Genomic DNA, 15,101 nt, shown 5'->3' with positions numbered 1-15,101 from the left:
CTGGGATCTTCAATTGCACAGGCCTGCTGGGGGGGAGGAGCCAGGATATAAATAAATATAGTAATGATAATGTCATTAAAGAAATTGTCATTAGTATAGCCTACTACAGATACTGTGTTGTACCCTCATCTTCAAAAGCATCCAGAATCTTGTCTGATTTACTAATCATTTTTCTCTCTTTTGGATCCAGTGTCAAGCGCTAAGTGCAGGGGTATTTTTCTTTAGATGCCCAGTATGTAATAATAAAGAGAAATTTCAGAATGAAATGTTGAGAATGGGCTTACATATTCCAGAAAGGTAAGTACCTCACAAAATATTGTTTTATTTTTAAGAAACTATTGTACAGGTTTATAGTTAAAGCTGTATACCACTAGGTATATTTAACAGGAGAGTGAGATATACATGGTTAGTTCTCTTTTGAAATTTATGGTGTATTATTTTGTATCATTTTTCTATTAAGCTGCTTTTTTCATGGGTTTATATTAAGAGCAGGAGACATGTTTTTAATTAGTTTTAATAGTAAAGGTTGAAAATAAGATGCAAGATGGAAAGAACTGAACATTTTAGCTACTGCAAAGTATTTTAACAACTCATTTCTGAAGAGACGAAGGCACAGAGACTTAGATTAGGAGACAAATGATTTTTGTCAATACACACACAATACAAAGCCACATTTAACCCTAGAAAGGGATGTGGGAAATCTTTTTTTGAAGTTTTCCAAATTTTGTAAATGCTGATTATTCAGGAACCCAGGGGTTAATCAGCTTGCTCTGATAGATGAGAGATCTGAATTACAAAAGCATAGTCTATCCAACAGCTACTGATTTTCTGTAGATTCCATCTTCTCTTGATAATAGTAAAATCATATATTACTATTTAAACAAGGAAAGCTGCAGTGTAGGCATGAAATGTTCAAAGAAGTTTTAATGTTTCCAGAGATGCCTCCTGGGAACTGGAAGAGAACGCATACCAGGACCTTCTTCAGTGCTACCAACACTGTGACATCAATATCTGCCTCTGCGAAAATGGAAGAAACTACAATGAGCCTGATAGGTATTAATAAATGTGGTCCTTGGACATAAGCATGTTAAATATGTCATTTATAGGAATGTCATCTTGTCCTGCTTCCATCCATAATTAAATTAATTTAATTCAAAGTCAGTTGGACATGATGATGACCACATAAGTGCCTGGTGGATCAGGCCCATCTAGTCCACCATCCTGTTCTTGCAATGACCTTCCCTAGATGTCTGTGGGAAGCCCCACTATAGGGCCAGCTGTGGAGGTAGAACATTATTGTCATAGTTAGTGGCTGTTCATCACCTTATTCTATATATGGAATACTAAGACAACAAAACTAGTGATCCTTAACTTAAATTGCCTGGTGAGTTTTTATTTCCTTGTAATAAGATATTGGCATATTGATTTTATATTGCCAGTCATTAGGTCTTCATGGTTAGAAATCTGAAACTCTGAAGAAACAGAAAAGCATGCATCCTATGTGTGTGTCAATATTAGAGGACCTGGTCCATGTCCCATGCCATCACTAGGAAGGTTTTATCATTATTTTTATTCCATCAATGAAGTGGTGGCTTTTCTAGAAGGCATTGGGGGATGGCATACTTTGACTATCTGTAGAGCTGAGTTACCATTAGGTTGAACTGAATGGCTAGTTCTGTGAGCGGAATAGAACATTTGAGTCCTGCCCAGTGTGCTTTTGCAGCTGTGGAGTTATGTTTGATTCTTTTTAAAAGTGTATTATTTATTATTGCTAGCTATCTTGTATCCTTTGCTAAAGAGAGCCAGGGTAAATATATTAAATATAAAATAATATTAGTAATCTTTGACCTTGCACCTCCCATTTTACCACATATATGCTGCAGCTGAAATTTATGTCCCATCTTGGGAAATATACTGATGCAAAGTGAAGCCATAACTAGTTACATTGAATTAACTCTTCTCTTTTTTAAGTTTAAGGGTCTTAATTTTTAAAATGCATTTTTGTTTTCTTTTAGCAAATGGGAAATAAAGCGCTGTCAATATTGTGGTTCGAGTGGAACTCACTTGGCATGTTCCTCACTAACAAGTTGGGAGCAAAATTGGGAATGCATAGAATGTAGAACTATCCTTGCCAAATCAACTGGTATGAAACTGTTCACCATTATACTTGAATTAATTTAATTTTTTTAAAAAGATTTTTGGGTGAGAAATTGTGTTAATTTCATTACACAGGGAACTGTCAGAAATGGCGAAAGCGTTCTCGGAGTATGCCAGAAAAAACAGATATTGGCGATAGCTTGCTGGAAGAGCCATCACCCAAATGTCCCAGACAGTCTCCTGGATCCCATCTTGGCTTCCTTGTCAGGCATGTGAAGTTCTTTCATTTGCAGCTGCGTGGAAACAAACAGGCAGTGTTCACACATCATGCTAAACCACGGTTGAGCGCAATGTGAATGAACAGGAATGAGCTGCAGTGAACCTCATGTTTATGCTCGTTCTTCCCACATGGCTGGGAGATGTTGAGAGTTCTCACTTTTGGTTGTTCAGTCTGTAACATTGGTCAGTTGTCTGTCCTGGATGAGGTCCACCCCCATGCCCAAAGGAGCAGATGCGCAGTCTGGGGGTTCTTGTGGATCCAGCTTTGCTGCTGTAGGCCCAGGTAGCTCCAGTAGCTAAAAGTGTCTTTTACCAGCTGCATTTGGTATGACGGTTTCAGCTGTTCCTGGGCTGGGAAAGCACTGGTGACTTCAAGATTAGATTACCTCAGTGTACTCTATGTGGGGCTTCCCTTGCACTTTGCCTGGAAACTGCAGTTAATGCAGAATGCTGCAGCATCATTGCTGACAGGAGTAAGGCCCTGTCAGCACATAATGCCTCTGCCCAGAGATCTGCACTAGTTGCTGATTTGTTCAAGCCAAGTTTAAGGTTTAACTTATATAAAGCCCATAATGGCTTGGGAATGTCTTCCTTGCAGCATCACCTTACTCCACATATGTCACTTAACCGAAACTGGCACTGTTAAAGGTGCCACGTAATATTCATTCCACACTTGTGAGAAATTGATATTTTAGTGTGGCAGCACCTATACTATGGAACTCCTTGCCTTTTAGCACCAAGCAGCCACCTTCCCTGTAATTTCTTTCTGTGCCAGCTTCAAACCATAGCTACTGAAGCTGACATGTTTAACTGTGGTTAAGACTAACCCCAATTCCAGATCCAGAGGATGTGGCAAATGGTGGGTAATCAAAAGCAAAACCTTCTGCCCCTGAACTCCAGCCTGCACTGGGATTGGATAGTGGGGATGTGCTATCAAATTTAAGGCTTGCTGCAGCTCATTCTTGTTCATTCATGTGGCAAAGCTTGTGTGAACATCAGCACTATCAAATTATAGTTAGAGCCTAAAAATAATAACTGATCAAAGGGCTAAATCATGAATTCCACATAATGTTCCAGAGTTTTTTGTAGCAGCTCTTCACTCCATCCAACAAGCTGTTCTGAAACTTGGGGACTTCAGAAGCAGCCTGCAATGTATTCTTTGAATGCGCAGTAGCATAAAGCATGTAATTTGTTTAAGAACATGGTGCAAATCTTATTTTGTTTGCATCTAGAAGTAATCCTTCATGCCTGAAGTACTCATTTACAAAAAAACCAAAAAAAAGTAATTTACTGACTGTACACTTGACAGGCACAATATTGTATGCTGGAGATACCTGTATCCTGACTCAGCTGTTTCTGAGTCAGGGTGTGGCTAACTCAACTAACAAGGTGGTTGGGCTTCTTCCCTTCTAGGTCCCCAAAGATATGCCCCAATGCCTTTACTCAGTGTTCACAACTAGATCTCCCCTCTTCGAATAATAGACTGATATCCCCTTCCTCTGTGATTAGTCCTTCCGTGAGGAATCTGACACTAAGAAAAACGTAAGTAAATGTTGAATTGTCAGCCAATGTTTTTTTATTTTATACTGGATGATTGAGTTTGGGGGCAGGGATTGACCTTGCGCTTGCAGCCCAGTGGAATTTTTACCTCCCACTGGGGACTGCTATGGGCAGGAGAACAAGTATGAAACAACTTTGAGCAAGATCCACTGTCATGTCAGCACACACAATGGGGCTTTCTCTTCTACTCCTGCCCACACACCTTCTGACTTGGCCTCCAAATCAGCTCCAAATGTTTCTTTGACCTTCCTGAGCAGATTCTTTGGCTTAAGGCAAGAAGGACAGGAAAAAAAAACATTTGCACAAATAGAAGTTCATTGCAGTATGAAGATATCACAATTAGATAGTGCCCATTAGGCTTGTGGAAATAGTTTAATGATTCTTTTGATCCAGACCCATTGTTTTAAGGTTAGAGATTGGGGGTTATATGCAACTGCTCCTTCCTCTCCTGCATCTGAAGCCCCCATAAACCTTCAAAAATCTGCTCCAAGTTGGGACACCTTCTGGAGCATATTTTTGAGATGCACAGGGGGCTGCAGAGGAGGAGGAGAAGTCCCATCTCACTAGTGGAAGTCTGCTTGTATAGTATTAAATACAATCCACTACACTGATTTTATTGATATACATAACTGAGTGGGGAACATAGTATTTAAAGAGATGATGCACAGCTGTTTATCAGCATTTTCTCTAACCCTGCTCTCAATAAGAAACTTTGTGCTTCCTTATTTAAATGCTATTGAATTGTTTTGAGTAGTAAGTACGCTAATTCTAAAAAGAGAGAGAGATTATCATGCTGTTAGCAGTTTCAGTTAGCTAATTATTAGGATGTCATTAGTAATTTATTCTTTAAAAAATTGGGCAACTTGAGGTTACTTGGTTATATATACCCAGAACTATTGCTGTACATACCTAAGTAGATGCTGTGCTACTAAAACAGTCCTTTTATTTTGTGCAGGCAACTTGTAGTGCAGCAAAGAAAAGTTTCCAATATTCTGAGGGAATTAAGATCACAAATTAATACCAAACGAACAAGACTGAATATCAATAGACGAAACATCTGGGATAGCGCCTTAAAGGGATTTCAGAAGCGGAGCTTCAATCCTGCCAATACTATTGAAGTAAAGTACATAAACTGCAGGACAAAAACACATATGGATTCATCAAAGGGAGATTTTTTCCTATTACTGATTCGTCACCTTCAGAACTCCTCGCTCTTTGAAGGCGATTCCTCAAAAATATTGTCTTTTGATTCTCAAGGTAAGCCTAAATTATAAACATTTAAAATGTTTTTGGAGGAAAGTGGGTACAGTCATACCTTGGAGGTTGAACGGAATCCGTTCCGGAAGTTTGTTCAACTTCCAAAACCTCCAGAAGCCAAAGTGCGGCTTCAGATTGGCTGCAGGAAGCTCCTCCAGCCAATCTGAAGCCGCAGAAGCTCCGCTGGACATTCGGCTTCCAAGAGAACATTCGAAAACCAGAACACTCACTTCCAGGTTTCGACCATTTAGGAGCTGATTTGTTCGGGAGCCAAGGCTTTTGAGATCCAAGGTACGACTATGCTCCTTTCTCCCTTCTCCATTGGGTTCTGAGCACTCTTGATGTGGTGTGCAGCAAGCCTATGAGGTGAATTAGGTGATCTTAAGCAAGTGTCTTCCTACCTAACAAACTGCATGGGTTGAGCAGAAATTTGAACCTAGATCTTACCACAATCTAAATTCAAAAACACTATCAACGACACCACACTGGCTGTGTACTGCAAGTTCAGTTAATATTAATAGGAATATTCACTTAGTTATATAGGAGTCTCCTTACTCTCTTTGCTGTTTAGGCTGCTCAGAAATAGCAAAATTGGTAATAGTGGATGGAGCAACTCCAATTGGAGGGGTGCTGGTAATTGTCTTTTTGAGTTTTTATTGACTCTGTCCAGGTAACAAAAACCAATACCAAGTAGAGGAGACACCTTCTGTTCTAGTGTTTTACTATGTGTCAAGGGACAGGAGAACTATCAGATAGTTTTAAGTTATGGTTCTTTGGGGTAATGAAAATTCCCTTTGTTAAGCTCTGGTGAGCATATTTGCTGGCATACCAAAAGAAACCCTGAGCATTTGCCCCAGTTGTTTCTTGAAGTAGAGTTGATGGCTCAGTTTCCTTTCTGACTAAAACTCCAGGGCAACTTTTTGTGGCCACAGGGGTTGGGTATGCAGTGGGGAAGGGAAACAGACAAGTCCTGGTGGTTAAGCATAAATGTCCAGCCCATTTCTTTTGTATGCCATAAGTACAGCTGGCTTACATAAATTTAGATAAATTTATGGAAGATGGGCACTTGTTCAGATGCATGGTGCCTCTGAGCACTAAGTGCTGGCAACAAATGGAGGAGAGAGCTGTGGCCTCTGTGCACTTTTTCTGGGCGTCCAGGGGCATTTTATTGGATGGGAAACAGAATGTTGAAGAAGGTGTGCAGTTGGTTAGATTGATTGGGGCTCATCACAGCTGTATTTAGTAAGCACAATAGTTATTTTACATACTTTGTACTTTCAGCTCTTAAAGATAATTTATACTATGAAGCTGGAAAAATGATAGCAGTTTCTCTGGTTCATGGAGGGCCATCTCCTAGCTTCTTTTCCAAGACCTTGTTTGATTGCCTTGTTTATGGCACAGAGAATGTGAAACCAACTATTGAAGATGTTGCTGATGTGACTGTTCTGCAGACAATAGAGAAGGTAGGTTGTTCTACAACTGCATAGCACTATAGGGATGGGTCTTGGTATTTTTTTCTCTTTTAACATCTTAATTTTAAATCAATTTGGTATTGAGGGCATTTCTTTTCTCAGCAATAGTTGGCATAATATATGCACCACTTATTTGTCAGCCAAAAGTGATAAGACATAAGATCTGAAACAAAGAGGAAGTTGCATGCATCCATTTGAATTTATTCATCAAATTAACTAGTTGATGTTTGGTTTCTTACTGTAGATAAAATCTGCAAGAACTCTGAACAGCTTAGAATCAGCAATAAGTGATTGCTCTGAATATCTCGCCATTGCTGGATGTTTGAAACCTGTAACAGCTCTACATGATAAGAATGTGTTGGTGAATGAGATATTGAATTACCATGTCATAAAGAGAACACTTTTACCTTTTGAAAGGTTTGTTTTGCACATAGAACCCATTACTATACTTTTCCAGTTTATACTCCAGGGTTCTGTAGCCACACTCTTTCCATGTGAATTAACTCATGTTTTGCATTTATAAATTAAAATTTTACAAGTCAAGTTTCACGTGTTATGAAGAATTTATTGTTCTAGTGGCGGCTTCCCCTCTCATTTACTAGTACTGAAAATATAAAATTTTATTATGACACCAAGTGAAAGAAGTATTGCTGGTAATTGCAAGTAGGCAGAGTGCTGTTGCACTCATGTCTAGTTTGCAGGCTTCTCTCACACATTTGGTCGGCCAGTGAGAATATGATCCTAGGTGAGCCACGGGCCTGTTCTTAATGTTGTTCATCTTACGTTGTTACTCAAAAATGCTTAAAGATATTTGGTATTTCAAATTTGAAAAACTGAGTTGTTGGATGAATACTTAAATATACTTAATAGTGTCCCAAGGGAGGAAGCTCTGCAGCTTTCTTTCACTGGGGCAAGATCCATCATTTTACCTGTGGATGTGACAGGATTTCCCTTTTTGGCTGCCTCTATAGCCTCCCTGCTACCTAATCTGTCCTTTAGGATCCCCCAACTTTCCAGAACGGTTTCAGGGAGTGTACTGGGGCTGCCTGGGAGAAGGGAAAAGAGGGAAATTCCTGTAAGTTGGATGCCACACTTGGACACCATCCATTGTTGTGAGTAGCTTTCAGGAAAATTTAGAAGCTCTAAAATAAATTACTGATTAGAATCTGTAGCTGGTACCAGCTCCTGCAAGGGTATTCTGATTAGTACATGTATCAGAAATATATCAGTAAATTGTTTTGTTTTATTTTTAATAATTCCAGCAAAGCCCTAAGGAATTACTGCTTCTAGAAATTTAAAGTGGTGTTTGTAATATGCAAATGAATTTGAAAGTTTTTTTTCTATCTTTTTAGAAACGAAAAAAACCTCATAGCACTTTCTTGGTTCAATGCACTGTCTCTTTCCCCCTTAGCTTTAGACAAGGTTTGAAAACACTTGGTGTTTTGGAAAAAATGCAGATGAATCCTGATGCATTCTGTAGCATATTATGTCACAAGCCTGAGAAACTTTCAGCAAAACTTCTTGGTGATCTCTTTGCTATCCACTGTGTACCGGGAGCAGACCAAGCCAGAAGTCTAGATTTCTGGATGGGTTACTTACAGGAAACAGAAGGTAAGAAAAAATGGACCCACCTAAGTGAATCTGAACTAGGAATCTGGAATGTGTTGGGGGCTTTAAAAAAGACTTCAGTTCCTATTTATCAAACTCTTAAGACAAGTCTTGCCTATGAATTTTAGTTTCACTTTACATTTGCAGTAATGATTAATTATGGTCAATTTATCATTAGCTTGACTCACTCTTACCTTCTAATGTGAAAATCTTGTAAAAGCTGTTTTCAGCTAATCAAATTCCTCGTTCTTGGTCTAGGTGGTGAGTCAGCAGTAACTCTAGAGGACATCTTAGTGTTTGCAACTGGCATTCGTGATATCCCACCCATTGGCTTTGATCCTGAGCCTGCAGTTAAGTTTCTGCATATAAAATACCCTGTTGGAAAGAGACACCTTAATTGTTTAGAGCTTCCAATAACAAAGTCTTACGAGAAGTTTAAAAGAATTATGGATTGCACCATCAGAAGTACTCTAAGGTTAGAATCAGAAGTGCATTAGTCACTACCATGGATGCTGAAAATTGAATGATGAAGCATTTAAGAAGCTTGCTAGCTGCTACTGGATAACACACACGTTCATCCTCACAGACTTGCAACTTGATCGTGGAAATGGCTTAATCTCAGTCTTTACATTTTGAACCTTGATTCAAAATGATGAACAAACAAAGCTTTCTAAACCATTCTGCATTATTTGGTTTCTTTTTAACACTGTGCCCCAATCGCATCCTTAGTACAGCCCCACTTCATAACATAAGGCAACTGGTGACATAATTGTCTGCTGATGTACTGTACCATCCATCCATTTATATTATAATCAAATATACACTAGCAGACTAGATTCACAAATCCCTTTTACATTGGTTTGTAATATATCCAGAAAATCATGTTTTTGTGTAAGTTTTGACTTGTTGGTTTGTTGAGATGAGAGAATATTTTACATTCTAAGTGAATTTCAAGTAGCTATTACTTATGAACTATAATAAGGAAGCTAAACATAATACCTCATTTTAACTTTTGTCAGATATATATTTTTAAAGAGTAACAGAGCTTTATGACACTGAATACAGCTGTGGTGCAGTATCCCAGCTGCTTTAAAATTAAATTTCCGTTCTACAGTCATTCCAAATATTTTCCTTGGTATTAGAAAAATGTGCTGGTGTGTAAAGGTGTTGCAATTCATAGAAGCGTAAGCATATTCTTATGTGCTAGTTATAAGTGACTTAAGACAGAACATGGACACTTAGATGTCAATCATTTGAGAGAAAAGGTGAGGCTGACTTCAAGAGAAGGGCCATGTCCAAAGGACATGCAGAAGAAGAAGAAGAAGAAGAGTTTGGATTTGATATCCCGCTTTATCACTACCCTAAGGCATCTCAAAGTGGCTAACGTTCTCCTTTCCCTTCCTCCCCCACAACAAACACTCCGTGAGGTGAGTGAGCCTGAGAGACTTCAGAAAAGTGTGACTAACCCAAGGTCACCCAGCAGCTGCATGTGGAGGAGCAGGGAAGCGAACCCAGTTCACCAGATTACGAGTCCACCGCTCTTAACCACTGCACCATGCAGGAGTATCTCCAAACTCATATCAAAGTTCAAATGAAAGCAAGCAGAAATTCACACATATTGAAGGCCTTATATGTGCCTGTTATGAGAATGGCAACAAACGATATGTAGAAATACATCTTGAATTGCAGTGTTGCAGGAATTATTATTCTCTGTGTAGCATAGATCCTTACATTTAAACATTCCACACTACACTGTGAGTCCTGTAAACCTTAGTATAGAACCTTAGAATAGACTTGGAAGGGATCCAGAGGATCATCTAGTCCAACCCCCTGTAATGCAGGAATATGCAACTATCTTATTTGGATTGAACCTGTAACCTTAGTGTTATCAGCACCATGCTCTAACCAACTGAGCTATCCGCCTTATTGTAAAGTATTTCACTTACTCAAAAAGATAATTTTCCAGTGTTTTCTGTTGGATTGTATATGGCTTTTCTTTATGTCCTGCTCCCTGCCCTGGTTTTTGCAGGCCTAACTATTTTCAGTGGCACTGTGCTTTGAAAATCCTCCAGGTACATCATGAGCATCATATAAACATGCTTCAGTCTTTTCCTTGAGCTTAAGAACAGGGAGGAGAATTGCTTAAAAGACCTCTCAGACATGCTGAGCATTAAAAGACCTCCCGTGTCATGCTAATCATTGGAAATGAGCTCCCTCCCGTACTGGGGGATGCAGAGATTTTGCTGGCTACCCAAACTAGCAAAAAATTGTAGGCTACAAGAAGAAAGGATTTTGGGCTGCTATGGGTTCCTCCTCTTCTTCCCTGCATTCTCCCCCCTCCCTCAAAATCTGCTTCAGAAAGTTGGGGAACCTTCTGGAGATGTTTGGGGGCAGACAAATTCTATTCATACAGCATGGAATAGAACCCTCTAAGTTTATAAACATGTTGGTCTACTGTAGGCATGTCCAAAGTCTGTTTCAGGGCCCTAATCTGGCCCTAAAAAAAGCTCAACAACTTCAATCTTAAAAAACAAGGTCAACAACTTTGGTCAGCCCTCATGGCCCTTCACTTCATCAAATCTTGCCCTCTCTGAAAAAAGTTTGGACACCACTGGTCTACTGTATAATCTGTGTTCTCTACACAAGTCTTGATCATTCTATTTTATATTGCAGTATCTGTGGATTTAATTTACTTCCCATGATTGGTGCATCCTGGCAATCTATTCTTTGCACTTTGTGATTTTATGACCTTGTTAGCTTAGCCGTTTTTTGGGTTAAAGTACTAGAAGTAAAGAAAATGCTCTGTTGTGCTATTTCTGCCTTAAAACCTCTGTGCACAGGATGTGAACCTCTTAGGAACGCAGATGGTGCTTTAAGTTCTCCTAATTGTGATTATTTGAATATGTACTACTTTATTAGATTCATAATGCTACATCTATACTAGCATAAGCAGGATAAACTGCAAATGAATGGAATCCGCAAATAGATGTCAATTCAGGGCAACAGTATTCCTTATGGCAGCTCAGGTACCTTTAACACTTCACTGAATGCTTTTATCATAGCATTCTTAGATTCATTGATTTTTTGTTCTATAATTTGGATTAAAGGAAGGCACAATTTCTGTATGATTTAACTCTTTCATGGGTGGGGGGATTAAACCATTAGCATTATGTAGAAAGAGTGTAGAATACAAATTTGCATGTACAATTATAAGTTTGTAAATATTAGTTTTTGTTAAAAACTGTAATATCTATTTCCTGGGGCTTTCTATGGCTTCCAGTGTCTGTTTGCTCTTCTATTACTTGCAGCAATGTATTATGGGAGAACCGTCATTTACATGTACTGTATATAAAGTGCAATAAATCAACGATATGTCAGTTAACAGTATTAAATATATATGCATTCAAATGTAGTTGGACTTGATTCTTTTGAGGATGTTCATGTGCAACAATGGTGTTGCTTCATCTGGGATTCATGATAATCCTCATGTTACCATACAATGTTAATAGTGCAAACAGGAATATATTGTATCATAGTCCAGTGTTACTTACCTAGCTTCATTTTACAAATAAAATTGGTATACTATAGCTCTGAAGATTCACAAATGACACTGCTTTATTTCTTCCTAAAGTGTGATAGGCGAATCCCATTCTTATATATTTTATATGACTCCTGTGCAGGTACTTATGGAAAAGATTATAAACTAAACTTAGTGTTTCAACTGAGGGGTTGAAGGATGAAACAGAAAAATTCTCAAATTTAGACTACCCCCTTCCACCAAAAACATGCCTCTGAAAATGCTTCTATACACTTCACAAAGGCTACACTATTGATGTAGTCGATAAACCTGGGAGACCAGGGTTGAAATCCCTACCCTGCAAATGGGGAGGAGCAAAACTCTTTGTCCCTTTGAGCTCCTTGGAAGGTAGGACATAATTGCAATGTTTGGCCTGCTGGTCCTTGAGAATGGGCAGCAGCATGAAGAAGCAAATGTGCTGAATCCTAACACCCTGTAATCCCAGTGACACAAACATCCTGGAAATTATGCCACAATGAGCCGGAATATGCCATCCCCATGCCATTTGCTCCAATGGGAAGAAGACTATGAAGATGGTTTGGAAGCTGTAGGGCTCTGGACCTACACATTTCTGGTGGTAATATTGCTCAGTAAGAATAATTATCCCATAAAGCAACCTTCAAATTATATTTTTTTAAAAATACTGTTATTTGACTTGTCAGTCATTTGTTACCCAAAGGTCTTCAAGTGACTTAAAGGTAAAAGGTAAAGGGACCCCTGACCATTAGGTCCAGTCATGACCGACTCTTGGGTTGTGGTGCTCATCTCGCTTTATTGGCCAGGGGAGCCGGCGTACAGCTTCCAGGTCATGTGGCCAGCATGACTAAGCTGCTTCTGGCGAACCAGAGCAGTGCACGGAACCGCCATTTACCTTCCCACCAGAGCAGTACGTATTTATCTACTTGCACTGAGACGTGCTTTTGAACTGCTAGGTTGGCAGGAGCAGGGACAGAGCGACGGGAGCTCATTCTGTCGCGGGGATTCGAACCGCCGACCTTCTGATCAGCAAGTCTGAGGCTCTGTGGTTTGACCCACAGCGCCACCCACGTCCAGTCAAGTGACTTATCACACATCAAAAACAAATAGTAAGACTTTATGCCACAAAAATGTAATAATCCCTATAACAGCTACAGGAAATCGCCGGCACAGCAGTAGCAAAACATCCACTTGTAATCGATCAAAAGCTGGGTGGAGGAGATAAGTCTGGTGCTGAAACAAAGATGCCAGGTGGACTTCACTGCAAAAGGCATTAAACCAATGAAACCACAACTAAAAAGGTCCTCTTCCTTGTTACCACCCTCCAAGCAACCCCAAAGAGGGGGGTGGGCTCTGGAGAAGGATGCAGGTATGTTTGGGATAGACACGCCAGAATATACTAGAGTTCTGAGCCATAGAGTTTTATAGGTCAAAAGCAGCACATTGAATTGGATCTAGAACCACACTGGCTGCCTGTATGCTTCCAACACAATTAGTATTCTAGGATCGCTTTGCCTCAAACTTGTCAACTGTTGGGTAGCTGCATTCTGTCTAACTGAGGCTTTCGAACCATTTTCAAAGCCCCAAGTCGGTTGCCTCAGAAGGATACCATTGTGGATGGTACTGAAAGCTGCTGAGAGATCAAGAAGAATCAACAGAGTCACATTCCTCCATCTGTCTCCCAACAGTGGCCAATTAATGGGGCGGGGGACACACCAAAGCAGTTCTTTTTGTGGGTTTGTGTATGAATTGCTGTGGTAGACTAAATTATTATTATTATTACCAGTACTTTATTTTGTACCTGCCCATCTGACTGGGCTGCCCCAGCAACTCTGGGTGGCTTCCATCATTGATAAAAAGCAGTAAAACATTCAACATTAAAAAGCTTCCCTAAATAACAACAGTGCTTGTGTACAGGACCAAATGTCAACTTCTAGCAGTTTGTAAACCTCTCTGACAAGCTAACCTGGAGAACTGTGACTTTAGGCCAGACTTGGACTATCCAGTTAGGAATACAAGCCCTGAATAAAATAAAGATTATATGGCAAAATAATATAAATACAATGCCATATCCAATTAAGCCATACTCAAACCCACTGAAATCATGTTTCCATTCATTTCAGTGGGTCTACTCTGCATATGGCTTAATGTCAGCCAGATTCTTACTCCCACAATGGCTTTCTTCTATTTCTGCTAATATTTGGTACTGCTGAAGACAGAGGTTCTGTGTGACTATTGGGTTTAGCAACAACAAATGTCTGGTTTTTGCAGCCATCACAAAAGAATAATAAAATTAGTGGTAGCCCTGGAGGTAAATCATAATTTAGAAAGGAAGCCTACCCACGTCTACTGAGAAGTAAATCCCGCAGAATCTAAGGAGGTTTTACTAGCAGGTAAGGGGGGCTAGGATTGCAGCCTTGAGAATATTATGATGATCTTATGTGAGTCTTTTACTGGAGAGACAGAAAAGGGTTTTTTGGGGGGTGGGGGCTACATGGGATCAGATCTAGGATGATGCCCAGCCCTTTCCCGTGAAGCCCTATATATTTTCTAACAGCTGTTTCAAGCGTAAGAAGCTACCCGCCCGTAGGCAGCAACTTTTTGAGCGTGGCATTTTCTCCTTCTTCCCTATATTTTGGCTCTTCGCTGCCAATTCACCTCAGAACCGCCCCCTCCGGCACCGCCAACCCCGTCCCGCGTGAGGGCCGCGAGCGCCTCAGTGGGAGGAGAGCCGGCGGTGGGAAGAAGCAGAAGGAGGAAACCGTTCGCCGCCCTCTCCTCTTCCAACCATCCCCGAAGATAACCAAGAAGCCCCCGTTGCGGCGCCGGCGGCTGGGATATACGAGGAGCCAGAGGGGACGCCGGGCGAGGAGGCTCCGCCCGCCGCGCCTCAGCTCGCTCGCAGCAGCAGCAGGGGCCGCCTCGCCGGGGCGCCACGTCTGCCGGCTGCTGTAGCGGCGACGGGGGCGGAGCCGGCCTGAGTGGCAGAAAAGATGGCGGCCAGCATCCGGGAGAAGCAGACGGGTGAGTTCCCCGCTTTTCTCTCGGGGACAGGCTCGAAGGGGCGCCGGCCCTCTGCTGCACGGGAGCCCGCGGGGTGCGGCAGGGCCGCCGCTGCCTCGGCGGGAGGGTTTCGCGGCGTCTTTGTTACCTCACGGAGGATACGCGCGGCCTGCTCCTTCCTGCACCCTCTGCGGGGCCTCTGCCTTTAAAACCCGCGCGAGGAAGGCTCTCTTTGGCTGGCCGACCCGCTTCTGGAGGAGCGGAGCTCTGCC

The 15,101-nt window shown here is 41.0% G+C and overlaps 2 protein-coding genes and 1 long non-coding RNA gene across 11 annotated transcripts in view; 2 read left to right on the top strand and 1 right to left on the bottom strand.

Annotated features, from left to right (window-relative positions):
* Positions 1 to 8,951, top strand: part of G2E3 (G2/M-phase specific E3 ubiquitin protein ligase) — a 23,525-nt gene extending 14,574 nt beyond the window's left edge. Inside the window, 11 exon segments of the mRNA XM_083743435.1 lie at positions 191 to 297; positions 937 to 1,053; positions 2,016 to 2,143; positions 2,233 to 2,365; positions 3,790 to 3,918; positions 4,892 to 5,193; positions 6,475 to 6,656; positions 6,910 to 7,082; positions 8,077 to 8,276; positions 8,532 to 8,749; positions 8,752 to 8,951. Coding sequence (XP_083599561.1) covers positions 191 to 297; positions 937 to 1,053; positions 2,016 to 2,143; positions 2,233 to 2,365; positions 3,790 to 3,918; positions 4,892 to 5,193; positions 6,475 to 6,656; positions 6,910 to 7,082; positions 8,077 to 8,276; positions 8,532 to 8,749; positions 8,752 to 8,796 — 1,734 coding nt within the window. The 3' untranslated portion in view covers positions 8,797 to 8,951.
* LOC310846716 lies at positions 499 to 15,101 on the bottom strand. Of its 7 annotated transcripts, none has more exons than XR_014565507.1 (7): positions 14,978 to 15,101; positions 8,468 to 8,648; positions 7,595 to 7,711; positions 5,424 to 5,552; positions 4,846 to 4,928; positions 4,139 to 4,202; positions 2,260 to 2,390 (listed from the first exon to the last, which is right to left on the bottom strand). It is a non-coding gene; the product is annotated as an uncharacterized lncRNA (long non-coding RNA). The 7 variants fall into 7 exon arrangements; XR_014565508.1 differs by lacking the exon at positions 14,978 to 15,101 and adding an exon at positions 14,631 to 14,768; XR_014565509.1 differs by lacking the exon at positions 14,978 to 15,101 and adding an exon at positions 14,485 to 14,614.
* The window catches only part of SCFD1 (sec1 family domain containing 1), a 40,433-nt gene continuing 40,045 nt past the window's right edge, over positions 14,714 to 15,101 (top strand). For all 3 annotated transcript variants that reach the window (XR_014565406.1, XM_083743497.1, XM_083743495.1), the window contains exon 1: positions 14,714 to 14,850. Coding sequence is in view for 1 of the 3 variants with exons in the window: in XM_083743495.1 (XP_083599621.1) it covers positions 14,820 to 14,850 (31 nt within the window). In the remaining 2 variants the exon portion in view is untranslated. The remainder of the gene's footprint in view (positions 14,851 to 15,101) is intronic.

The sequence above is a fragment of the Podarcis gaigeae genome (genome assembly GCF_964106915.1).
Source record: "Podarcis gaigeae genome assembly, chromosome: 1".
Classification (NCBI taxonomy): Eukaryota; Metazoa; Chordata; class Lepidosauria; order Squamata; family Lacertidae; genus Podarcis; species Podarcis gaigeae.
This window is presented reverse-complemented; position numbering and strand designations above follow the sequence as displayed.